This window comes from Python bivittatus, unplaced genomic scaffold (genome assembly GCF_059951505.1).
Source record: "Python bivittatus isolate LINGU-HERP-01145 unplaced genomic scaffold, Pbiv_v1 ctg000310_np1212, whole genome shotgun sequence".
Classification (NCBI taxonomy): Eukaryota; Metazoa; Chordata; class Lepidosauria; order Squamata; family Pythonidae; genus Python; species Python bivittatus.
The window spans coordinates 9,123,235-9,150,437 of NW_028277054.1; the positions used below are offsets into that span (position 1 = coordinate 9,123,235).

The window sequence follows — 27,203 nt, forward strand, 5'->3', positions numbered from 1 at the left end:
AGCTGTAACACTCTGGACAACCATTAGATGGCAACCAAGAAATACAGAAAACTTATACTCTCAGCTAATGGTCGTTCTAATTTTTGAAACCCATATACAGTATGCGGGCTATAGCGTATTTATAAACATCCCATCCCACTAGCTACGAAGGTGGGGCCTGTTGCCCGAATGCAGCCAATTCGATTGGCTTGCGATTCAGCCGCTTCGTTCCTAATACTACCCTTCGTCAGAACAGTTCAAAACGAGCAGCTGCATTTGTAAAACATGCTAAACGTCATTACGGTAGCGCTGACCCTGATTAGCTCTTTTTGTGGTTTAGCAAGTGGTGCAAATCCAACCCGTTGGGTTAGTTTATGATTCAACGTACAGTACTGGGCAAAGTGGACGCGACCCATTTCTGCTCCCCACAGGAGGCAGGCGACCCCTACAGGCGGAGAAAAGTAACTACGGCGGGGCCGCGCTTGCTTATAGGGAGCGAAGGCAGCGAGAACCCCCTCAACCCCGTTTTGCTTTTACCTGCCAGCCCAATGGCAAGTGAGAACAAGGTACGGCCACTCCGCGCCGCACAGCCCAACCTTTGTACCTTCCCTCACCCTCCTCCCCAGACATTTTGAATCACGGATAGAAAACCAGGCAGCGGTGGCGGCCACCGAGAGCGAACGCTCCGACCAATCATATCCCGCCTCACCTTTACCGTCACTTCCGGCAAGGAGCTTCCGCTTCCGGGTCTCAAGCCAGCGGAGGTTTGCCGAAAGGGGTTCCTTTCCGTTCCCTTTCTTTCTTTCTTTTCTTATTTGGGGGTTTTGTAGTACTGTCTGGGAACCCGGCCCGTCGCCGGTCCCGTTGCTGTCGCTACCAAGGCCACCATGTCACCTGGCGCCAAGGCTGGCTCCGCAAACATCTCCTCACGGTGAGAGAAAAAGAGCTTTCCCCGCCCTTAGCTTTCCCTTCTCTCGCGCGATCGGCGCGCGGGCCGGTGGGCGTGGCCTGGGCAGCGGTTCCCCTGGCCCCGCCCCCAGACGCTGTTTGCCCCCCACCAGTTAATGGGGGAGGGAGAAGAGAGGGCGGCGTTGGGGGGGCTCGTCTCCTGCTGCACCAGGACAGAAGGCGGCGGAGCGCGTCTCAGGACGCGCCCCCCACTTGTGGAACGCACTGCCACGTGATGTGGTGACACTACTCCCCCCCACACACCTGGTTTTGATGGCTTTAAAAGAGGAGTCGAATGCATGGAGGAGGAAAAGGTCTGCTTGTGATTGTTTCTCTAGGTCAAGTCTGGGCTGACCCAGTATGCTAGCCTAAACAGGGGTTGCTTAATTTGTGGCTTGGTGGCTGTGTTTTTATGACGCGCTTGCCAAGGGGGCAAGCAGGGGCTTCCAGCAAACTACCCCTTGAGGAGCTCCTCCCGACCTCCAAACTCATTTTTTTCCAGCAGCGGTTAGTCAGATTTGCCTTTTTATGGATTCTGATGATAGCAGTCTGTTGGAAGATTTCAATAACTGGAGCATCAGGGTGTGCGAGCATGGTCTTTGGCAATAAAATAATGCATTCTTCTTTTTCTACGAATGATAAATCAGCTGTACTGACTCCAGAATCTCAGCAGAAGTAAGAAAAGCACATAGTATATCACAAAGTTGTTACTTCTTAAAGTAACCGAGTAAAAACATCTTGGACATGTGTAGTCAATATTTTTTTAATTAATGTCCTTTTATCCTTGGCCATTGACCTTACTGCCCAGAGGTTTAAGGAGCAGAAATCAGAAAATGTCTGAGGTATTAAGACATCCTTGTGCAGCGAGGACAGGTGCAAAATAAGTGCCTCAACTGCAAACAAGCCAACCATGCTTTAGTGTTGCATGCTGTGCAAACCATTTGTTTATGGTTCTGCTTATTGTGCAGATTCAAAAAAGTGGATCGAGGAAACCATTGTTCTTGTGATCATGGACATGCATGCCCCTGTAAGATATTTTGTATTTGCATGACAAAATGAATCCTGGTTTGCTAAATGTATTTATTTTTTTAGTCCCAAAAAAGTTTCTCAACCTTTGACTTGTAATTTACACAATAATAAAATAGGACTACAGTCCTTAGCACACTTAATTAGGAGTAAGTCTCACTAAACTTAATGGGACTTCCTTTTGAGAAGGTGCATAGAAGATTACATTGTACAGTAGAGGGCTTACAAGGTGTTTTGTTATACTTGCCTGTTAAGACTGATACTTTTCTCTGGTTCATTCTTTTTTATAGAAAAATATATTTTAATATTTGTGGTGAAGGGATAGGACTCAATCATAGTTACAGATTATGAAACTCTACATTTAGCATGTTTATCTGTTGCATTCAATATTCTATTCATACCCATATGGTTTTTAAGAGATAATAAGTTAATGTTTAAAAATTAGTTTAAATAAGATTTCAAGAAAATTGTAATTTTCTAGATTAAAATGAATTATCTGCACTGTTTTGATCTTTTTCTTATGGTAATTTTTGGGTTGCTAAAGCAAAAATCTTCAGGCTTGATTCCTCAATGCCAAATAACATATCTCCATGTATTGTACAGCATTTTAGACAGAGCAGTAGGCTAATGCAATATACCAAACCTGTTCTGGAAAGCAAAAGAAAAAAAAAAGATAAAACTAGGTTTGAAATCCATCTATTGTACAGTAATTTTGGTTCAAGTTTCATAAAAGTGACTTCAGTAATTCTAAGAATAAATAGGCCATTTGACTTTTCTGAACTATGCTTACAGCTCTTCCTGTACAAAAATATCTCTTTAGAAAACTGGAAATTGGCATGAAACAGGAAAGCAGATTTTTTCATATTTGCAACTGCTGTTGACTTGGAACTTTTAGATGACTGGGTTGCTATCTTATTAACTTCAAGAATATTTTATGGTGGGATAAAAATTATCCTTTAAAATGGGCATTGATTCAATGAGATAATATTAGAATAAGTAAGAAACACATATCTGGTGCAGGCAACTGAAAATTTTGAAAATATTACAACTTGTTTATGGCTGGCACTAAAACATTTTTCTGTGGACTTGAACAGTTAGCACAGGATTATTTTTCATTATAAGACAAGCAAGCAAGAGTAAAAATGTGGATGACTATTATCTCTGAACTTACTTTGCCAACATATTGCAGGCAATATCTTAATTGTCAGGCATTTTGTTTTTAATCCAGCCAGAGAGCTTCCTCACTGGAAAAAAATGATAAAACTGCAGTATGTTAGGTAGTTATTTGGGAGTAAATTCCATTAACTTCAGTGATTTCTGCTTAAGAATCTTTGGAGTTTGGGTCTGGTTTGTTTCTAGCTGCTGTTTTTTTGGGGTAAGAATTTTATAGACATAGGATTGTATCAGCCAAAATTGATGTGTTGAATACAGTCATATACAAAACATGATTTAAATTAACTCTTCAAACTCAGCATTCACAAATTAAACTTTAAAATTAGATTGTTGGTAAAGGAATTCAAAGATCCTAATGCATTTTGGATATTGTTTATAAATAGTCTGATTAATCCTAATGCAGTGGCATATTGCTAATATACAATCTTACAATTGTACTGGAGGTACAAAGGGGCTCTTAAGTGAATGTATAACTTAATAAGATTTTCAACAAATACATTCATCAAGCAGTTTGCTTTTCAGTTTTAATTCTTCTGGGGTGAGTCAAGGCAATTTGAAGTCTTGTTTTGATTATGCATCTGTCCTCTTGCTTTTATTATAATAAACGTTTGTAGGTCATCAACTGAATATCAGCTGAATCAACTGAAGGACTAAAAGAGCTTTTATTGTGAAACCTTAGTTTTGAAAGTATTTCCAAGCAGATTCACTTAATAATCATTACCTTTTTTAGGTGTCAGGTATAAGTATTCTTTCTCTCTTAAATATTTTGGGATGCTGTTCTATAATTTTCCTTGGGTATTGAAAGTAGGGATTGTAATATCAGATATGCTTATAGTTCTTCCTGAAATTTTCTTGAGAAAGGATGTTATAGAAGTAAAACATTTTGACATTAAACTTTATTTCAGCAACTCTAATTTTTTTTAATGAGTTGAATCCAGGGTTAGTTGTAATTAGAATGGGCCCACCCAAATCAGTGAAAATTTTCAAGGTGAATTGAAGACCTGTTGATTTCAGTGATTTTGTTGTAAAGGTGTTTGGGTCTCAATCCAACCCACTGTTTTGTTTATAATGTGTAGATTGGGACTTTTTTCCCCAAGCAAATTGTTTCTTTTAAACAATTCATTGTCAGATGCATAGCTTGGCCTGAAATCATCAGGTTCAATAAATAAAGAGAAGGAGGACAAAGTATATGTTTACCAAAATGTCAATTTACTATCTTATTAAATTAGTTGAAATAGGCAAAGGACAGATTTATGTAGATCAGGGCAGGTAAAAATGTTAGTTTGTCCTTACGATATATCATAACCAGCTAGGTATTGTCTGGCATTTCTTCCACCAAGGACACTGCATCATTACATGGAAAAAGCAGGGCTTGCCTGATGGTTATGTTATACTATGATAAGTTCAAGTGGTTTTCAGTTTTGTAATTCTTATTATGTTGTGATTTTGGTCCTTTATTTTAATTTGGAGAGGAGAGATTCCCTATATGCTAGCACTTTTCTTTTTGGAGGTGCGTATTTTATTTGTTGTTCTATTTCTCAAATAGAAAAATATTGATATTTGTATTTCTCCTTAAGGTCATGTTTATATTATAAAATAGCTGTTAGATAAATACACATACTTAGATATACACAAGTTTTCTAAACTCTTTTTTTTCTTTTTCATTTGTTTGTATTTTATCTCTGGCTTATATTTCTTTAACCTTCCAATGTTTAGTTCTTTATCTTGATCTTGTATTGGTTCAGTAAAAAGAAAGAAAAAAGAATAGATAGTGACTTGAAATCCACGTAACAAAGGAAATGCAGTGGGAATGGGCCAGGTACCATCAGGTGTACCCACACTTGTCTCTTGTTATCTTACCTTATCTGCTGTAGCTTGAGGCTTAATGGAAAATCCTTGCTTTTTCCCATATGTGAGTGTAGTCTCTTTCAATATTGGTAAAGCCAACATATGTATAGAGAATGGCAGATTAAATGGCTAGAGTCACTGATAGCAAAAACAATAAGCAGTTTCCCAAGTACATAAAGCCTGGATATTGTCTGTTACAGGTTTTGAAGGCAGGAGAGAAAGACACCCATTCTTCATATTGGAGCAGTTTCGAAAAGACTCGCCTCCATGGAAGAGGTACAAGATTTAGCAGAACAGCCAGTGAGTATACAAAAGAAGCAGCAAGAGCGAGAGAAAAAGGGTTTTCTCTTTCTAGTGATTTTTTTAGAGAATTGATTGTGTCTTATTTTATTTGCAGGAGTAGAAAACAATAGTTTTAACTGAAGAAAGTAATTAATATGCAGGGCTTGCATCACAGTGTAATTTAAATACACAGTTTTAAAAGAAATACTTTTTAATTATTATTTAAATATCAGACCTTAAAGCATCTGTTAATCTGAGTGTTCTGTGATATACCATTAGAGAAACGTAAAGGTTTATATTTAATTATTGCTATCTTGAGTGTATCATTTGTTGATTATTTGTGATGGAATGGAATTATGAAGGCCAGGCTCAGGGAGATAAGCATTTTCTTAGCTCGCCGCAGGAGCGTGGGAACTACAAGAGGATGAGAACCTCCCTGAGGAATTCACACTGTTGTGGCTGGCTGACTTGGGACCTGAGGTTTCAGTCTGGGAAGATTCTTGCTAGAGGTTGTAGCTAATAAACATAGCTGGACTGATTTTGCATTGTCTCTTGGAGTTCCTTGGGGTAGGCCTGACACTATTAGAGACTGGAATTTTTGTTTATCTACTTCTCACATGTGCAGATGCATGTGGAAAATGTTGACTTTATCAATATAAACATTCATCAAATTGTCTCTGAAACTTCCAGTTAATAAAAATGTTTTTGATTTTAGTACTGCTTGAGATATAAATGGCTACTAGACAACCTGTGACCCATTGGGTCATCATTTCAGAGATACTTCCTTACCAGATTCCTCAATGCCTTCAACAGTGGCAGAGCTTCTAATGTACTACCTTCACTGGAAAACTTCTTAAAAATTCAGGGAGATACTCAGAGATGTATGCACCTTGAAAATAGCCCATGTCGTTCATATTGAACTATATAGCACAGTCAAACATCAGGAGTTGACCACAGGAAACATTTTATGACATTTTGTATTATGTCATACAAACGTTTTATGATAATTTCTGTGTCATAAAATGTTTTATAAAATTTGCCAAATTTCGATGCCATGGGAGTCATGAGTCCCAGATTTTGGACACATTCTGTAAGGTAGCCCATTTGAGTTACCTTGGTTCAAAAATTGTTGGCCTATGACTCACTGTTTTGGCCAGTTAAAGGTTACAAATGAACAGACATGAGATTTTTAGTAGTATTTAGATTAGCATTTCTACCTAGTACTACTTATACTGTTTCTTGAAGGTTAATCATTTAGACCAATGAGAAGCATGGAATTTATAAGGTGTTGAGGACTTCGTTATTCTAACTTAAGTACCTAAATATGCATTTTTGGACCATGTGACAACCACCTTGGGGCTGGTACATCTCTCTCTGGGTCCTTTCCGTTGCTGGTTGTGTGCAATGCCAAAAACGACTCAAGAAAACAAATGAATACTTTCCAAAATGAGGCTTTTTTACTCACTGCTCAAAAAAAGGATTGAATACAAAAAATTAAGCTGCAGATTAATTTTGTGCAGTGTGGCACATATTCCTATGAAGGTATAATGGCAAATGTAAGATACCCATATTCTACATAATAGACAGTAACTCAGTATTTTGAAAGTCATTCTCAAACTTTTTGTTGGGATCAAGGTGAGTACATTTTTGGTTGATACTCAGAGGCCTAGCATAACACTTCTGTTTTCTGAATAGTATTTGTATTCATTCAGTAATAAATTTAAACATTTTAAGGATGAAAATAAAAGCTTTGGGGCATTTTGCCTGGCTTCTTCTAGAATATCAATGTTGCGTAGATAATAGCTTTATGTAGCTTGAGTCTCCAGGTGGCCCTGGACCTTGCTGTATCTGGGTAGAGTCAGGAGTTTCTTACCACTGTTCTGTTGTAGCAGAAAGAAACAGTGAAGTTCTAATATACTTATTTTCTTTTAAATATTTTTTAAGAATCCTTTCATGAAATGGTACCAGAAATTGTGACCACAGCAAAGAATGACCAGTTTTTCTTACATTCAATATGTTTTTTAGGGAATTGATCATTTACCTAAAAAAGTGGGGAAGATTTTTTTTTTTAATTGCAAGCAATTTCAAAATAGATTCAAAAGACAATGACACCATTAAAACAGAAGACAACTACCTTGGATTCTAGAATCCCTCATACGTTGATAAGGCATGTTTTACACAGCCCGCAGCCTTGAATGCTGCAAAGCAGAGAAATATGTGTTTATTCCATTTGTGCATTGGGTTTACTGTATAATTGGGATAATAGCTGCCTATAATTGTGCACTACTGAACACAGTGGAAAAAACAAAGTTTGGAGAAGCTGGTGCAGGAAAACACAGTCTTGTGGACATTATTTGAAAACCTGATGTCAAACTACAATATAAAATTGAGCCAGAGAGAACAAAGAAACATGGCATCACTATATCTTATAGGGCAGTGTTCCTCAACCTTGGCAGCTTGAAGATGTGTGGACTTCAACACTGTTGAAGGAACATTGTTATAGGGTATCGCAGTGGTCCCAGTTTAAATTAATGTTTTTAAGACATCTCAACACAGATGCAATCTGCACAGTGTCTTTGGCATCATATTTAATGATGAAAAGTGGAGAATAAATTTTCTAAATAAGTAATGTTTCCATTTATTCCTGTTCATTGGCCATAGTAAAGGAGGATGCTAAGCTAAGTTTGTTTACAACATTAATAGATCCTTCTTCAGATAAATGTTGGATGGAAGCTTTTCTTGTTGTTTTGGGTTGATCACTGTAGAGCCAAATCCTAGTTTGCAACAACTCATCATCAGGGCCATATGAACATAAACGCAAGCACAATTTCTTTTTTTGAGACCATACTTAGAATATCGTGGAGCATTGCTTTTGTTTAAGAATCAACTAGCGATAATAGCAAAGAGTGGTCCTTAGCTGCAGCCTGTCAAAATAGAAGGAGACCTGCCTGCCACAGGCCAGAGGATGAAACATTCTAGATCTTGATCTTTCTGTCTCAAAAGATTCAACAAAAACAAAAGAAGAGCTTTGGCTTTATTGAACATCATAAGATTCTGGTTTTCCATTCTGAGAATGAGCCATGACAAAACTTGGACATGTGTATTCTCTTTATTCCTTTCCATATGGAGAAGAAGCCTTTGGTTTTACATAAGCATAGTTCTCCATGAAATTAGACTTTGTTAATAGTGCTTTGAGCAAACTGTGGTCAGTAAGAACATGCCTGGTTAGACTTTGGCTTCTTGCTAATGAGTATGAATGTTGCAGGGAATTAGAATTAATTTAAAAATAGAAACTTTCTGTCCCTTTACAGTCAGGAAAGAGGAAAAGTACAGGAGTGGGAGAAGTGTGTGGACCTAAACATTGCTGTCATAAATTCTCATTCCTGTTACGTCTCAACTCAGCTTTTGTGACTCACACTGTTGCTCATATTCAGGGTTTTTATTTGCTGTCACACTTGACTAACTTAATACCATACTTGTCTCTGCAGATAAAAAAGGCCAAGATGCAGGAATCAGGAGAACAACTGTTAAGGTATGTAGTCCTTGAATTAAAAAAGCAATTAAACAGACCTCATCTAATTTTTGTGGGGTTTGTATTTTTTTTAAAAGAAAAAATAGGGATTCGGAATGTATTTTCTTGGTTCCTTTGTTTAGCAGGCACTGGACATAACAAACTCCATTAATCCTCACCTATAGCTTTATAAAGTGGGTCACTTCTGTTGCTATTTCACTGGTGAGGATAATGAAGGACTGAAAAAAGATTTGAGCTTTTTCAAGGCTACCGAATCAGTTTCATGAGCAGGGTTTGGAGTTGAATCCAGGAAGTTTATATTCCCTTGGGTCAGGTTACTATTTAGATAAAGGTCTTTTGAGTAGAAGCCAAAAAATGCACCTTTTTGAAGTTCAGCTGCAATGTTTTTTTTTTGATACAGGAAAGTGCAGCAGCTTACAAAATATACTAAATTTTCTACCCACCATTTAGGCCTCTGTTTTTTCTTTTTGCATTACAAATTACCCAGTCTTTGCACTGATCTGCTATACGTTAACAGCTTGCACATGATGGTAATAAAATGTGAATGGTGCCATCTCTAGCAGTATATTCTTATATTTTCTTTTTACAATTCCATGTTACCAAAGCAACTGTATTAACAAATATACTCCACTGTTTAAAGTGCATTTGTGTTCACATGTAAAATATTACCAAAGAGCGTTCTCTCTTATTTTCTTTCACACAACAATACCAAGTTGTGGGTTCTGTTCACTGACGCAGTTTTGCTTTTCCTCCCCTTTTCCTGAAATCCTTAGTAGCTTTCTCAGTATTAATTATGGCTTCTCTGCCAAGATGTCATATCAAATGTATAAATCTATACTAACTGGATTCCAAGAGTGTCATCAAGTGTGGACATTGCTGAGCTAGAGGGACCAAAGATCTGACTCACTAAGCTTTCTTAAGCTTCATCTCTTGTTTCTTTTCTAGAATTACAGAAGGAATCCAATATTACAAAATATTTTCCCATGGATATTTACAGTGTAGTCAGTTAGCCATTGTTAATGTGTATCTCAGATACACACCCATATAAGTGTGGCTTTTCTAGGGTTCCTGTTTGTATAAATGGAAGTTGCCCAGCAGCAAAGTCTTATTAAATATCATCCATAGGACTTTGCTTCATTGTTAGACCAGTTGTCAAGAGGCTGAGCTTGTCCTCAGCTTGTTCTGCTCAGGACAAGAGGCTTGGCTGACTCCAAACAGAAAACAGAAAAAAAGTGTATAAAAGTTCATAGAATAATAATGTTGTATCTATATGCCAAAATGGAACATCCAGAGAGTAAGGTATACCGTCTTAAATCACCAAAAGTAATTACAAGCTTGTCAGTGTGAAGTTGATATAATTTAATATCCATTTGTCCAAATGCGTATCTGCAAGAGGAAGCCTCCCAGGACAGTTTTACAGCTGTGACAGGACACTGTTTTCATAATCTATCCAGAGGATTTCAGTTATTAAATGGATTAGAATTATAGTAAGTTAATAAATAAATGACATTTGTGGAAAAAAATCTAAAGGCTTTGTCCCACCGAGGCAAACAATAGGGCAAGAGGCCACATAAAGAGAGGCCTGAAAACTGTCATAGAATCAACTTTGAGTTTCCTGTTTTAAGAGGCTGTTTATATTTCTGTTTTTTGGCAGTCTTACAAAGATGGTACTTATAAAAGGTTACACTGAAAATCAGACAAAGAAAACAGTAAACATTGGAGCATCTGCAATGGGGTCAGAAAGTCAAGATGGTGGCTGTGGCTGGGTGTCTGAAGCCTCACCCATTTTTATGTATATACCACGTATTAAAAAAGGGGTGGAGCCTTGGTCACATAGTCACAGCCACCGTCTTGTCTTTTTTGGCCACCCCCTTTCATGAACATTATGTTGAAATTTGTCATTTCCTCCCCAAAAATCATAATTGGTATAGAAAGTCAGTTTCATTGTCCCAATTTCTTAAATCCTAAAGAATTAATTACAAAGCTGGAAGTGTAATTTTCTTCTCAGATTTGCTGCTATCAAAAGATCACGTTCATGTTCTAAACCTACAGTTTTGCTTCCCATTTTTAAATAAAAGCCTTGAAAGTATCCCACTGAATACTTATAAAACATTATCTCTTTCATTTAAAATAACACTGAATTTCAGTAATGCCTAAATTTCACTTGGTATCAGGATAAATGCATATAGGTAATGCTAAATAAACTATAACTTGAAATTTCTTGTTTGTTCAACCAGTCCTGCTGGCAGAAGGAACCAGTCAGAAACACTGAAAAACATTCTTATGATTATTTCAGAATTATAAAGAGTTCTGGCTAAAAGATACTTATAAATGTGGATATTTCACACAGATTTAAGACAATTAGCAGAAACCATGGTTTGGCATGGTAACAGGACTTAATTGATGTGACAGAGGTTAATAAGAGCTTCATAGCTTGACTTCAATTTTCAGGCAAGTGACCAGCACAGACAGTAATGATCAAAAGCCTGAATCCTCGAGTCTTGCTTCAAACTTGTCTATATCCAATCAAAGTAAGTGATTTCTTTATCTTCATAGTTGATTAAGAGAAGTAGTAGGCATTTGGTGCCTGAATTGTGTGTGTAACATAGTCCTTTTATTTTATTGATTGATTGAGTTTGATTTGGCACCACCCAACTCCAGAGCAATGCTGGGCAGTATAATAAACAGACTAAATAAGCAATGTAATAAAAGCGAACCTTACAGCAGAAGAACCAGACTAGAAAAGAGGGGAAATCCTTATAATTGCCATGGATTTACAGTACAATTTTTTTTCAATTATGGTTTATTGCTAATCTAGGTTTTTAAAGCTTTCTTCTCCCTATAATCCTTAATATTTAAAAAGTTACCCTAAGTTTCAAAGTGAAAGCATGAGTAAGTTAGATGTGTATTCTGTGCACCTGAATACATATTAATCCTGTGCAAAGTGGCCTGAATTTGCTGAGGTGATGAGATTTCCACTGCAGAGGCAACTTGATTCTCTTTGTTGAAGCAAAGATGCCTCTTCCTGTCTCCTTCTGCTCACTTGCTAAAGCCAGAAGAAGCTTTTGCACAGGTTTTGCACATGTTAGAATGGTCTTCAGTTCTTGGCATGGCTAAGTTACCTGGAGAGATGTGTTCTCCCCCACAGATGACCAAAGCTCTGGGTGAGCTATGCCAAAAGAGATGAGCAGACATCTTCCACCACACTTGCCAAGGCTTTGCAAGTCAGAATAGAGCAAAGTAACATGGAAGCTGTTATTGTGTGAAGCTTTAAAGAATGTTTTGCTTGAACCTCCATTAAAGTGAGGCTTTCCTTTGAACATTTGCACAGACCTAATACAAATTACAGTTGAAATACAGCCACACACCTTGTCATGGTTTGTGTAAGATCTTTTTTAAATTCTGTGTTTTGCAGTTATGCCATGCACTGACTACATCTCAAGGTCATCAAATGACTATACCTCACAGATGTATTCTGCAAAGTAAGTTGAATTAAGTTGTTTGTTTCTCCAGAATGTCATAGCAGGAATCTTACTGGATGTTTAGTTCACGTAGAGCAGTGTTTCTCAATCTTGGCAACTTTAAGATGTGTGGACTTCAACTCCCAGAATTCCCCAGCCAGCAGAGCTGGCTGGGGAATTCTGGGAGTTGAAGTCCACCAGCCTTACAGTTGCCAAGGTTGAGAAACACTGATGCAGAGTGTTTAATTGTACAATACAACATTTTTTTCTTAGTTCTATGGCATCTATATTCACAGTTCCTGAAAGGAACTGTCAGGAGGGAGTGGCTCTGCTCTTTGAAGCCTCTCCATCCTTCTTTTCTGACTAGGTGGGAAGATTTGGCCTAAAAATTAGAGTGCCCCTTCATGACCGGCCCTCCTCTTGCATGTGCGCACACCCACAATTGAGCAAACTGTGAAAGGGAATGCCTTGCACCTAGAAGACTATTTCTTAGCTGGTATCCATCTGTAATTTGGACTGTGTGCAGCTTGTGCAAGCCTGAGATGGTACCGAGCATGGAAAGCTTCTCCATTCTGGGCACAGCCCAGAAGGAGGGCAGAGTATTCACCCATAGATCCAGGAGGCAGCGTGTTGTTAATTGTTGTCTCCAGGTTCCCTGGCAGCAGTGATGTCACCCAACTCTGCTACAGTTTCCTTCCGTACTCCTAGGGATCAGGTGTTGACACTATTGAGAGGAAAAGGAGGTAAGGTGATTTTGCACCCCTCCTTGGCTGTTTCCATGGCTGCTGTTTTAATATTGATATTATTGAGATACTACTGAGTTACGGGATGAGAATTCTCCCCATTTATTTATTTATTTATATTTCAGATTTGTCACTGGCCATCTCACTGTGGGGTGACTCTGGGCAGTTTACAGTCAAAGCAGAATAAACATTAATTAAAATAGATAAATATTAATTAATTGAAATATAAAAAGCAACATCCCATTTACTTAGCAACATCCCATACCAACCAGAGTTTTGCTTTTTCTTTTCACGTAGGCCATATGCACACGTCCTTTCTGTACCTGTATCTGAAACGATGGCCTCTTATTCTGGGCAGACTCAGTATCAAGCGCTACCGCAGTCCCAGACATACGCTGTGTATCCCCAGACAACCCAAGCCTACGGACTACCTCCTTTCGGTAAGGGTGTCCAGGATCTCTACAAGTTACAGGGCCTTGCAGTCATCTGAGAAGATCTGCTGTTGTGACATGTAATATGTACCCTGTAAAGTGCTTTACATAACATATAGGTATGTTTTGATTATATATAAGCTGAGCACATGCACGCTGCGGAATCGGTGAAGGGTCTGTCAGAACTGGATGTGCAAAGAATGAAGTTGCATCTCTCTCCAAGTGTAAAGTCTGGTTTGAATTGTGAATTCTCTCTCTACATAGGCAGCATCACCAATGACCGTTTGTTTGTTTGCTGATTTGTCTGTTTAGTGCTCCCTCCAACAGATCTGAACAGCTTACAAAATCTAATACAAAGTTAAAACAATTTAAAGCATAGACAAAATGAAACAGCCGGAACTAAAAACAGCCATTAAAACACAGCACAGCAACAGCCCCCGCCCCAAACTCCAGGCTTGGGACCAAAGGCAGGTTTTAAGGACTTTACTTCTGCCTTAAGACAAACTGTATAATCAATTAGATGAAGATGTCAGTAACTAGACTGACTCTATAAAGCCCTAGATTAGGCATGTAAAATTTGACAGAGCTTGTGTGACCAGGATATCTAAAAAGCTGTCTACCTGCATATGAACTTCCCTACTAGTTAAAGGTTGCTGCTGCTGCATATCTGTTGATGGAACTGTGGGGAAGAGCCTTTTCTGCCAGCACCTCAGCTGTGGAATTATGCATCAAAAAACATACACCAGTGCAAGAATATTTTTTTTAGGTGGGCAATAAAAAAAAGGTCTCCTAGCCTTTAATCTTTGCTCTTCTCATTGGTTACATTTAAAGTTTGAACTATTCAAGTATTTTAACTGGTCTTTAAGACTGTTCTAAACTGCTCTGGGGACATTTTTTTAGTGTTGGAGTTTTTAATGAATGTTGAAAAAAAAAAAAAGCTTTTCATCCACCTGGTCACTGAGCTCTGTCATTGTCTTTTCCAATAGATAATGGCTATTGGGAATCTTGGGCAAAGGTCTTTACCTTTAAACCTCCTGCCCAATCTTTTTCCCATCCAAGATCAAACCCAGAGCCTTCTTTAAATAATGGATGTTACTGATTACTACTCTGTAGTCATTCTCAACGTTACACATTGTTCTGAGTTAAGAACAGTTAGCATGAATCTGGCTTTCTTAAATATAGGCTGGATTCACACAGCACAATAAGCTATAATTTGTTTTACTCAGTGTTCAGTAGATATGCAGTAGTGGCCTGATTGTTCACGCGTCTCACTAAGTCATAAATCACAGTGGCTAGGTTCATACATCATGCTAAGCTGAAAGCAATGATACCACAGACTTAATATGATGTCTGAACCCAGCCACATTTGTCAACGGACAGCAGGACTACAAGGGAAGTGACATAGGAAGATTGCAGAAGAGAAGTGGGTCCTGCTGCATTTTATGCTCTATCACAGCAAGGCTAGCCGGGGAATTCTGGGAGTTGAAGTCCACCCATCTTAAAGTTGCCAAGGTTGAGGAACCCTGTGATAGAGCATAAATTGGCCAAATAAATGTCATTGGTTTTGCTTTATTCCGAGCAATGTAGTCTTTGGTTTCTTCATGTATGCATCAGTGTCAAGTACTCCTCAGGCAATGGTAATCATCCACTAAGTGGATTTAGAATGACTCCCACCTGTGCTTTGCCCCACAGCGATTTTAGAAAGAGGCATCTGTCTTGTGGAATCACCCAATCAAGTCATTGCAGCTTGCTCCAGGGCAAGCACAGTACTCCAGAGGCCTTGAGCAGCTTCTTAGGAGGCATCTAGTCTGCAGTGCCTGCACAGTTCTCTTCTCTTAGGAAGGCTTGGGAATTAACCTCATCGCATCTCTTCTGATTTGTGGTCTAGCTTTCCTTCTTCTTCTTCCTTGACTCTGCTGCTTCACTCCCTTCCCCGCTTCTCCAGGCTTGGACCTCAGACTTGCACATGCAAATTTAACAGCTCTCTACCTGTAAGCGGTGATTGTGTCACTTGTTCACATAAGTGAAAAGAATTTGGTGGCCTGGCTGACCACAGCCAGTTTTGTTTATAATGGGTGCAATTTATCTGATTCAGGTGCACTGTGGCCAGGTATGAAACCTGAGAGTGGTTTAATTCAGACTCCATCTCCAAGTCAGCACAGTGTTCTTACCTGCACTACAGGGTTAACCACAAGCCAGTCCAGCCCAGCACATTATTCTTACCCTATTCAAGGTAAAGGTCAGCATGGTTTTTATTTACATACCTCTTCCTGTAACCTGGTCAAGAAGCCACAAAGAGGCCAGCACGTTTTCGTCTCTGTTTTGTGCATGCTACTCTGTGCTTGGCGAGCTCTGCTTCTGCCACCTCTCTCGCTCACAGTTTGCCTGCCTCTCTGCTCTACCAGGTGAATTTTACCATGCTATGCTTTTGAAAACCTCACAGAAATGGGGAGACTGTCTGGGAATGGGTCACGTGCATGTCTACAAATGCTAAAAATAGTCATCATAATAATGTCCTTATTCCGCATGCAGTGTTTGCAATGTGCTTAAGTTACAAGAAATGCATAAAGGTTAGCTTTATCAACCAGCAATAAGTATTGATTTATCACTACAAGCATCTGCAGATCACTTTTTAATCAGCATTAAAACATATCAGAGGTTATCAAAATTGTGACAAAACTATTCAGACCTTTTACTCAGCCTGCCATTAAGACTGATCAGACTATTGTTCCCTTCACCCCCTAGCCAGCATGCCCATTTAGTTGTGTTGTGCTGGCTTCAGGTGGTGGAAGTTGAAACCCTACATCTGGAAAGGGTCAAGCTGGGAAAGGCTAAAGCAGAGGTTTGTGATGGACTTAAAGCTCAGTAGGAATATAGCCATATTCAGCTCTCTTGGAAGAGAAATTCATAAATAGGTGATGTTAATAGGAAATGGCCTGTCTCATATATCAGCTGCCACAGTTTTTTCTTGATGGAGAGACACATAACAGAGCCCCCAATGAAAGAAGTACTTTACAGTGAACTGTTACTGGGAAGAGGCCTATAACTATCTGATTTCCCTGACCTCAAGTGTTTAAAACCTTATAGGCCCAAACCAGCATCCTGGATTCAGAAACAACTTGGAAGTCAGTGTAGTTCAGCCAGCCCTGCTGGCTGGGGAATTCTGGGAGTTGAAGTCCACAGGTCTTAAAGTTGCCAAAGTTGAGAAACACTGTTGTAGGTCATCTGAGACTCTGAAGTGTCCAACAGTCAATAGCTAGGCTGTATCACTTGCTGAAGTTTCCAAATGCTTTCCTAGGGCAACCCCAGCAGGCAACATTATAGTGGTTTAAACAAAGTATTTGGAGTACTGCAGACTTCTCCAGAAATACTCACGGTTGGCAAGTCAACCAAAGTTGGCCAAAGGCATTCCTGATCCTGGTTCCCAAAGGCCTGAATCAAAGTGAGTGCTGCTCTCCCTAGTGGGAGGGGGCCTTTAAATGAGAATTGGAAGCTCCTGCTTAAGCCATGTTTTACAGTCCTGGTCTGTAGGCAAATTATGGGACATAGTAACAACCATTTGCTCAATTTTGGGAAATGAATGAGGTAATCAGAAACACACCAGCAGAAACAGAAAGGAGAATACCTAGTCCAAAAGTACATTCACTTTGTTCTTTTAACTCAAGCTAAAGGTTGTTTCCCTGTGTGTGAAAGATGTTGAGTTTTCACTGTTAGCAATGTAGTAAGTTGTTTGTTGCAGCCCACATTTGTGGATGTTGGGGATAAATGATGGATTAAGCTCTGCTGAATGTAGGGAGCAGGGGGGATCTGAGGCCTTCAAATATGATTCAGAAATATATGACTATACATTTCATTTAAAAATATAGCACAGCAGTAACTCACTTTAGGTATTACTGAGCAGATCTCCTTGACTAATTGCAAGCAGGGTGAAAATGGGAGAAGGAAAAACTGGAGTGTTTTCCAGACAGATTATGTGACATTGTGGCATAAAAAAACAGGCAGCTCTGAACATCTGATACCCTGCAGCAGTAGGAAGAAAATGCATTCAGGCTGCTGTGGTACATCTTACCCAAAAGGCGCGTCCATAAGTGGATTATGTCACTTTGAGGAATGACAGTGGCAACAATGTCTGTGTGGCTGTTTGTTTTTCATTAGTTGATTAAGAATTGTAAGCTACACGATATCATCAGTGGGATATAGCTTTCATGGAATGAAGTAATTTTATATTGCTTTGAAGTAGGTCATCCACTTTAAGGATTAAATTGTTTATTTAAACTCCTCTTGGTGGTTTGCTGGTGGCTGCTGTTTGGGATAAAGATGCAATTCCCATTCGCATCCAGCTAATAATCAGACAGTCCAGTACTGAAGTTCTTGACAAAGAGACAGTTCTTTTCTTCAGCACCCAGATCTGTATCTGACCCAGAGCAAGGCATCTTGAAGTCCCTTTGGTTTCAGGGGGCTTAAGCTTGCCAAATCTGGCTTGGATCTGGAATGTAACTTTTAAAGCGATCGACATATCTGTTATATATTGCAATTGTTATAATCAGCGTGATGTGCAACCTGGAACAACATGTGGTAGTGCATCTTTATCTCCTAATGAGGAATGTAGTCCTATTTAAAGTGTTGCTCATGCTCTTCATACCATTCTCTTAGCTTTCCTCCAGGCTCCATTTTTCTTTTCCAGCTGATACTTGTGATTATTAAGCACGCTTAGTTTTCTTGAGGCTATTTTTGATTTGGATGCCCTGTTGATTTATTTTTGGGATAGTAGTTCTGAAAAGATCAAGCCTACTCAAAGGTGACATCTTCCACCTGTTTTCAGTGGCCCTCTTTTTAGCTTCAGCCCTCTTAGAAGCAGGCGGAATGATGTTGATCCAGACAAAGTAAGCCACCCTGGTCCCATTGAAATCAATTGGGCAAGTTAGTAATGACCGATTGTGGCTTCACGTAACAGTGCAATCCTATGCGTTATACTTTCCCAAAGTGGTGCCCTCTATATATTTTAGACTTAAAGCTCCGTCATTCGTTAGCAAATATGTTGGCCCACATTTAGTAAAGATTACAGAAGGCTTCCATAGAGTCTGTTCAGAAGTAATTTTCATTGACTTACTGAGTCAATGTAAAGTTAAAGTAGTTAATCTAAGACTTAAGACTTGGCTTAGTCTTAGATTAACTTGTATAAATTTATACATTTAAGTTAAATTGCATGATTTAATACAAATATTTAATTGCTTAAGCTGTAGTTTCCTGGTATGTATTTGTGGGAAAAGCAAATTACATTCATGTAGGGTTTTTTTTTAAGTAAACCCAAAAGAAATTGGAATAATTATTTTGAAAAGGAAGAATAGCTACATCGTGATGTTGTAGGGGGACTTGGTCATCTTGTCCACTTCGTGGTCTCTGTGAACTTCTTTGATGAAGGGAAACATAGTTGGGACTAAAGATCCTGGAAATGTTCCATTTTCTTCCCATTAGATAGTTTTAACTGTCCTCTGCATTTTTAATGAAATGGATTAATACACTGGCATCCTTCTGAATTTCTTACAGCTTCAAGTACCAATGCCAACTCAATTTCTACTTCCTCACCTGCTGTCAATATTTCAGCTGCCACCGCCAACATCTCTCAACAGGTACATCATCTTCATGTATAAATAAAGCCTGTTCAGTGTAACATATTTTATCCCATGCCCCAATATATTTAGCAACTGGATGATATGAGACAAATGATTTGCTTTTATGAAGTGTGTAGACATCTAATTTGAGACATGCATGTCACTTTTTTCGTGCGTTATTTGTTACAATGCTGCCCAGATCTGGCTTTCAGGAAAAAAAAAGAACCAAGAAGCATTAGCTTGATACAGCATTTAGTGTTGCTATTCTGATTTATTTTGCTTAGCTATCAGTTGTCAGCTGGTTCCCACAACCTTGATGGGCATAGAAGTTGTTGTCCAGTATATCTAAGGAGCAGTAGGGTGGTAAAGATAATGTTTACAGAATAAAATAAACTTTGTTAGGTCAGTGACCAGTGCAAAAGGTAAGGTTTAAATACGTAGCAGAGCTCCACTGAGAAGTGTGTTCACTTTAGAATTACACTACTTCTGGATGGCTTGTTTAAAATACAAAGCAAAGTACTGGCTTTATGCAATCCTTATGTGGCTCATCTAGCCAACCTAAAAAAGCTAAGCATGGTTAGCTCTGGTAAGTATTTGAATGGGCTACCACCAAGAAATCCCAGGGCTGTAGTCTAGATGGGGAAGTTAAATCCTAGAAGAAGGCAATTATGCATCACTTCCATATTGTTCATATCTGCCCTATAGGGTAACCCAGACTAAGAAACCAACGCCATATAGGTCTAAAACTACTTTTATTAGAACAGCCGTAGTACCAAAATCTTGCAAGTCTGAATGTGCTTCCCTCCTCCTTCACTTTACCTTCATGTGAATTAGGGGCGTGTGCTGTCTGAGCCATTTTCTCAAGGAATCTCATCTCAACTGGAATCTCATTTCAATTTTCTATTGTAATGACAAGCCATGCTTATGTGACCATTGCCTTAGTAATAGATCTTCTCATTGTCCTTCAAGACCTGTCCTTATACCCTCTAGTTCCCAAGAGAATCCTGTTATCATTAGGAGTTGAATTTGACACAATGGAGTCTTTACCTTTACCTTGTCATCCTGTATGACCAGAAGGTGACTTCAGTAGAGTTTGATTTCATTTTAAAAGTGTATCTAAACTTGCTGTGCAGAAGTATGTAAACTGGGAATTCATATACCTGGCCCTTCACTTGGGCTTGTTCATGTAATTTTAAATAATAGGTTGGCATTTTGTATGGTCCACCTTGCTGAATGTACTTTACAACAAATACTGCCTTAGAAAAGAGGCATTTTGTTTGTGTAAGAGAAATGGAAATGTATTCTGAGTAATGCTAAGCAAATAACGAATGGATCCTCAGTCAGAAGTGGTTGGGAATATTCAATTTCTTTCTGATGTCCTCTCCTTTCTCTTCCAAGCAGCAGGTGGCAGAGAAATCTTACCATGTGAAATTAGCCCACAGATTGCCTGATTTAAAACATTTATATATCATCCTTTATCTTATCAGAATTTTAAGATTGGATACCTTCAGTTGGATCATAAAATAGAAGAATTCCAGCCAAGCTTTCATAATTAGACAGTTGAAAACAAATTAAAATGCCTTGGATAAGAAAGATTTTAAGGTAGAGAAAGCTATCTAATGCGGACTGGTGTTGGGACTTTTTTAGTACTTGAGAATTGTGTGTTTTCTGCCATTCTTTCCCCTCTTTTATTTCTTAATTTTTTCTTAAAGGAGTATCCTACATACACCATCCTTGGCCAAAGTCAATACCAACCATATTATCCCAGTTCAAGTTTTGGCGTGATAGCACCAGCAGACAGCAGCACAGAGACCAACACGTTAACATCTGCCACGTATCCTTCTGAAAAATCAAATGCCGTGGTGCCTACCCAGACGGTGCAGAGACATTCCTCTGGTAAACTCACGGGAGAATATGGATCTGTAAATGCTCTTTAGATTCAGCCTAATTGTGTAGGATTATGAGCATTGGAGCTGGAGGGTGGGGGTTATTGGGCCTCAACTATATATTAAATTGTACCTTAGAAGTACATATATGTTGGTAGTAGGAATGCCTAAGGCTTTCCTTTTACTGATCATCTGGAACTGAGCCAGAAGGAAAAGTTCTCCTACCAGAGTATCCCTCAAATTGAGAGAATAGTTGAGTTTCCCATTGAGTTAGCCAGCAAGAAGATAACTCAGGTCTGATTTGTGCTTATAGGAAGTTAGCACTGCTTTCCATCATTTTGTTGGCCAGCTACCCCATTAGGATAGATCATTTTGGTGTTCTTTGCAATTGTATTCCACCACCTGGAATAATGGGTTGTCATCTCCGCTCATCCTGAACTCCAGATCATTAAAGCTTCTACATGCTCTTTTACAATATATATTTGCAAGATATCATTTTAGAAAAGGAGGGGGTGGATGTACTTTTAAGGAAAGGCACTACACTATCAGAACAAAAACTGGAAAGTCTTGCGCTTAGTGGACATTGATTTTTATGTGCACAAAGTGCTATGCTCCCTAGCAGACTACAAAGCATGGTGGGAGGGAGTTCATTCGACAGAAGACATTTCATTCTATGTAATTTTTGTAAACACGGTAAATATTGCATCTAAAGCCTTACATGATTAGATATTATTTCTTCCCATCTTAAACCTGTACAGCAGATAATTTACATGATTTTCCTTTGTCTGCTCCTGCCATTTTAAGTGAGACAGATGCCAAATTAGGAAAAAGGCTTCCGTAGGTGGCATCTCATTTTAAGAACACTCTCCCTATGGAGAGGCTTGATGCTTTTTCTGTATTCTTTCCATTTCAAATGCCTTTTAAATTTTCATGTTCTACTTCCATTAATTTCCATGCTGTTCTTATTATCTTTTTGTGACTTTATACTGTGGTTTTACTTGTTTGTTTTCTTTTGTCTTTCATTTTATTTGTTAATTTTTATTTAAAGGTTGTTAATTTGAATTATGTAAGCTGCACTGGAACACCGTATTGAAGGCGCGAGATACAGAAAAATTGCTGTTCTTTTCTTCTAGGAGATCCATCCACCAGTCCATCGTTGCCAAGAGCGACCGCAAGTAAACATGTAGATGAGCAATCTAGGAGAAACATGACTGGGAAAAATAGAGGCAAGAGGAAAGCAGATGCTTCTTCACCACAGGACAATGAACTTGAAGTTTGTGTTCTGCTATTTTTTTCCCTCTATTTCTTTCTCTTTTTTTAAGCCGAAGACTTTTTCATTTGAATAAATGAAAAGGTGGTGAAATTACTCAATTATAGTCTGAGAGCTGAATAATCTAATGGGAAAGTTAGTCTTCTTAACTCTCTCTCTTTCTAACTGCAAAACATGAGACTCTAGCCTAACTAAGCGGGACTTAAAATCAAAACCTGAGATCACCGCTTGAGGGGCATGAACATCAAATTAAGGATTATGATACTAAAGAGATCTGAAAGTTCTTGTTAAGGATGAGGGCAACATCTGTTGAGTAAGGAATGCCAGGAACCCAGTCTCTTTTCCTCAAAACAGGGACAATCAGTCTACAGGTGTCACATTGCCTGACAGAAAGAAGAGCTGATGTAACACATATTTGTCTTGATCACTTTAGGCTCAGTTTCATCCTCATTTCTGAAGTTCATAATACGGTCCCCAAAAACACCCAGTGTCTTCTAACGAAGTAAAACATTTGGTGGGGATGTCATCACATCTGTGTGCCAGAAACAAATGCCTCCCCTGGTCTAAACTTAAGCCTCTTGTTACTCTTAACAGCCTTAAGTCACTCTGGCCTTTTTTACAATAGCCAAAATTGGGTGGGGGTGCTTTTGAAGCACCTGGGGGGGGGGGGGGGGAAAGGACAACCAGCCACCACCAAAATTAAATTATTTTATTTCTGCTTTCTTCCTCAGCGAGTATTTCTGTGGGACTTGGATGAGACCATCATAATATTTCATTCTCTTCTGACGGGGTCATATGCCCAGAAATATGGGAAGGTACTGATTTTTGCTATAGTTGTGTTTACTGTAGAATGTACAGATGGTTTCATCTTTTCTGTAAGTTAAGCCATCCAAAGGACAAGTTTTGTAAACTGCACTCTTACAGCTATGGATGAAGGAGCCAAGAGCCTTCTGTTGGCCTGGCGAGGGCCAGCTGCACTTTGACACTTTCCCCCCAGCGTGGGCTGCCTCAGAGGCAAATATAATGCAGCAAGGCATCATCCATCCATCCATCTGATTGGCTGTCATTTGGCTCATCCTGTCCCAGAAATCCTATGCACTTGCTAGGACCCCAGAATGTATCAGAAAAAAATTTATCCCCTTTTCCTGTTATATCTATTAAAGACTAAGTCAGAACTGTAAATCATAAAGAGCCATGCCATTATCTGCAGGGAGGCAACCCTATGCCTCTCTGCTGATGTGCAAAATATTCCATCAGAGAACAATCCAACCCTGAATGTTCTGCAGGTGTTCCATTTCAGGGTTGGACCACTTCCAGAATAGTTGCAAGGGGGTCAGGACATTCTGCGATGGAACAGTTTGAACACTCTTTTCTCTTGTCTCAGATAAATGTCCTATTGACTTCAGTTGGGCTTACTCTCATAAGTAGTGTATTTATACAAGTTTATGTATTTGTGTTTAGGGTTTTTTTTTTTTTTGCGGTATTTGTTTGCAGCTCCCATCAGATTCTGACATCATAAAAACATATAAAAAACATTACCCACTGTAAAACCCTAAAAATACATAATAAATCCATGAAAGTATAATTAACATCAACCAGACCAACATCAGATCTGGTCATCAGAGACTGTATATTGTAGCCACAATCCTTATCACCTTATTCTCCAAAGGCCTGATGGAAAACGGGGGAATTTCATAAGCAACAGGAAGGATGGGTGCCATCCTAGTTTCTGGGGGAAGAGAATTCCATGGGGTTAACATGGCTACCTTAAATCTGTTTTGTCCCACCCAAAGTCAAAACCTCCCATTGACTAGGTTAAGATGTCCACAGCATCTCCTGCTTGGTCCCTGGTGGAGTTGTATAACTGGGTTATAGCTGCAAATAGCTTAGCAGAAACTGGCATATAATCACTCCCATCATTTTTATGTAGATGTTAAATAGTTTGGTGGAGAGGGCTGAGCCGTAGGGCACGATACACAGGAGCAGCTTTATCTTTCCTTCATTATCACTGAGTAAATGTGCCTGTTTGGGAAGGAGTGGAACCACTGCAAAACAGTGCCTCCTATCCCCAATTCTTGCAGGCACTCCAGAAGGATACCACAGTGGAAGGTATTGAATGCTACTGAGAGATCTAGCAGGACTAGAAGGCTGCATTCTCTTCATCCAAGTCCCACCATAGGTGATTCAGAGACGTGACCAATGCTGCTTCCATTGCATGTTCAGGTCTGAAATTCAAAAACAAGGGACCCAGATCATTCATCTTCCAGGTTCCTTTATAGCAGTGTTTTTCAACCTTGGCAACTTTAAAATGTGTGGACTTCAACTCTCAGAATTCCCCAGCCAGCCATGCTGGCTGGGGAATTCTGGGAGTTGAAGTTCACACATCTTAAAGCTGCCAAGGTTGAAAAACACTGCTTTATAGCTTAACCTCCATCTCCTTCTCAACAATATTCCTCAAAAGAGAAGGTTAGCAACTGGATGAAAGTTGTTGAGCCCCTCTGGATCAAGGGAAAGCTTCTTCAGGAGGGGTCATACCACTGCCTCCTTCAAGAATACCTTGTGGTTGGGCATGATAGCATCTTTTTAGATCAGAAGTAAGAATTTAATTCCTTTTTCACTCAAAATTTTAAAGAAAGGGAGTGTATAAAGTGTATAAATAGAGTGTATAAAATTTGGAAGTTCCAGTGCATGTATATATTATACTCTTTGTCACTTTGCCATATAGAGCGGCGTATGTTAAAGTGCCAGCAATTAGCAGTATAGTTTTTATGATGTCTACAAATCTGAAAGGTTCCATCCAAGAGTGTCTGCAGGGTGGAGGGAGGGGAAAAACAGTCACGTAGTGCCCACAACTATGCAGTCAAAGCCCCACCCTTTTTTATGACACAATGAATTTAAAAAGGGGGGGCTTTGATTGGATGGTTGTGGCTGCCATCTTGATTTTTTTTTATCCCGACCCCCCCATGGACATTCTTGGTTCTATCCATAAAAGCTGCCTAAAAGTAATCTTATGTACATTAATAAAAATAAAACAAGTAATTTAACTGGAAAATAGCTGTATTTGCAATAAGCTTCTATGAATGTATCTTTTGCATTAGAATGTCTGACTTCTTCTGAAAGTTTCTAATACCATCCCCCCGAAAAGTCTCTCTGTTCTGACTTTTAGGATCCAAGTTTAGTTGTTGGCTTTGGTTTGACAATGGAAGAAATGATTTTTGAAGTGGCTGACACACACCTGTTTTTCAATGACTTGGAGGTAGGCAAACTCTAACCTTACATATGTTAGAATATCATAATAAAATCTATTAACTTGGAAAAGCAAGACACGTTCCAAAGCAGTTCATTAGTCAGAACTGAAATAGGAAACGAAATCAGATTGCAAACCTGAACTTCCAAATTAATCAATTAAGATTAGCAGTAGAAGATCTGTGTACTTCAAAGATAGCCCCCTTTTCCCATAGCATTGTAATCAGTAAACTAATAGCACCCTCTTTGTTATTAGAGGTGAAAAAGAGATAAAAAGCATTAAACTCAGGTCTGATTTTTCTTGCCTCAGTGTTCTAAATTGCTTTAAGGTATAATTTTGGGGGGAGTGTCATGGCTTATTTTTTTTATCATTGATCATATTATCTTTAAATGAGTGAACACAACATCATTGTAAGCCATTTGGCATATCATTTAGAAAAGTTGAGTATGTTATTAGAGACACACTGACCAACTGATGTCCACAGAATGTCTATGGCCAATAATTAGGCTCACCTAGGCATGTTCACTAAGATGACAGTTACCAATTGAGTATAAACATTGCTCTGTCATTTGGAGGCATTGTCAAAGGTTCCTATGAATTCTCTGTACTTCATCAGTGCTTCATGAAAGTTACAAGGTCAAGTTAACCCAGTTTAGGGGCACTGACTCCTATGGTGGTAGCCCATAGATTTTGACATTATTTGAAACATTAGCAGGAGAATATTTAATTTTATATAGTTCCTTTGCTGGAGAATCTGAGATTTTAAAGGCCAGAATCATGCTTGAAGGCATTACGTTTGAGGAAGAGCTAGTGATTAATGGTGAAACATGTATACCTTGCAAGCAGAAGATCCTGAGGTTAATGTCTGGTATCTCTGATTCAAGGGTCTTACCCATCACTATTACAGGTGGTGGGTAAGACCTCTGCTAGAGACCTAAGGGTATCACCTGATACCTTCTAGATGTATTAGGTCTGCAATCCACAGACAAACTGGCTGGCTAAGAATTCTGATCCATTAAGTGGGCACCAGATTGGGGAAGAGTGCATAGAAAGCTATTGCTAGTTAGTCTAGATCATGACTGGGCTACATAGATTTGCTTTCTGTCCTTTCATTACAGGAATGTGACCAAGTACATGTAGAAGATGTTGCATCAGATGACAATGGCCAGGATTTAAGGTGTGGATCCCAAGGATTGAAAGGGACAATGTTAGCATTCATATATAATGCTAAAGACAAAATAGGTCAATGTTGAATGTTTACAAACTCAAGTACTGCCCTTTAGTATGATCTTTGGATTTTCTTATTTAAAAAGGGAGGTGGGATAGCAGGGCGACCATGAGCATGCAGCAACTGTCTGATTCCTTCTTGTCAATAAGGGGGCTTTAGAGCCTCAAGAACACTAGATCGGCAGCCCAGGGCAATGCTTACTTACAAATAATTGAGCAGGGTGTTAAGAATAGAGATAGTTATCTTCAAGCATAGGGACATCTACTGGAAGTAGGGCAAGAGGTCTAGAACGATGACTATTGAAATCTAGATTGTGAGGTACATGTGACCCAAAGCCTTCCTTTTCCATTCCAGCAACTACAATTTTTCCACTGATGGCTTCAGCGGCTCAGGGAGCAATGCCAATCATGGTTCAGCAGGTGTCCAGGGAGGAGTGGATTGGATGAGGAAGCTGGCATTCCGCTACCGGAAGGTGCGCGAGGTGTATGATAAATACAAAAGCAATGTTGTTGGTGAGTATCTTCCTACAGCAGACTA

The 27,203-nt window shown here is 39.1% G+C and overlaps 1 protein-coding gene across 5 annotated transcripts in view; it reads left to right on the forward strand.

The window, feature by feature from the left end:
- Positions 1-746: 746 nt before the first annotated feature.
- EYA3 (EYA transcriptional coactivator and phosphatase 3) overlaps positions 747-27,203 on the forward strand; it is a 32,278-nt gene continuing 5,821 nt past the window's right edge. The window contains exons 1-14 of one of the 5 annotated variants that reach the window (XM_088140038.1): positions 747-910; positions 5,175-5,274; positions 8,745-8,788; positions 11,240-11,319; positions 12,204-12,270; positions 13,290-13,432; positions 15,519-15,656; positions 18,971-19,053; positions 20,748-20,931; positions 22,055-22,194; positions 22,923-23,006; positions 25,358-25,447; positions 26,557-26,615; positions 27,021-27,178. In XM_088140038.1, coding sequence (XP_087996164.1) covers positions 5,242-5,274; positions 8,745-8,788; positions 11,240-11,319; positions 12,204-12,270; positions 13,290-13,432; positions 15,519-15,656; positions 18,971-19,053; positions 20,748-20,931; positions 22,055-22,194; positions 22,923-23,006; positions 25,358-25,447; positions 26,557-26,615; positions 27,021-27,178 — 1,303 coding nt within the window. In that variant the 5' untranslated portion in view covers positions 747-910; positions 5,175-5,241. Of the gene's footprint in view, positions 911-997; positions 1,242-5,174; positions 5,275-8,744; positions 8,789-11,239; positions 11,320-12,203; positions 12,271-13,289; positions 13,433-15,518; positions 15,657-18,970; positions 19,054-20,747; positions 20,932-22,054; positions 22,195-22,922; positions 23,007-25,357; positions 25,448-26,556; positions 26,616-27,020; positions 27,179-27,203 lie in introns of those variants that run through there. The other 4 variants (XM_007434853.4, XM_088140039.1, XM_088140040.1 and 1 more) reach the window with 4 other exon arrangements.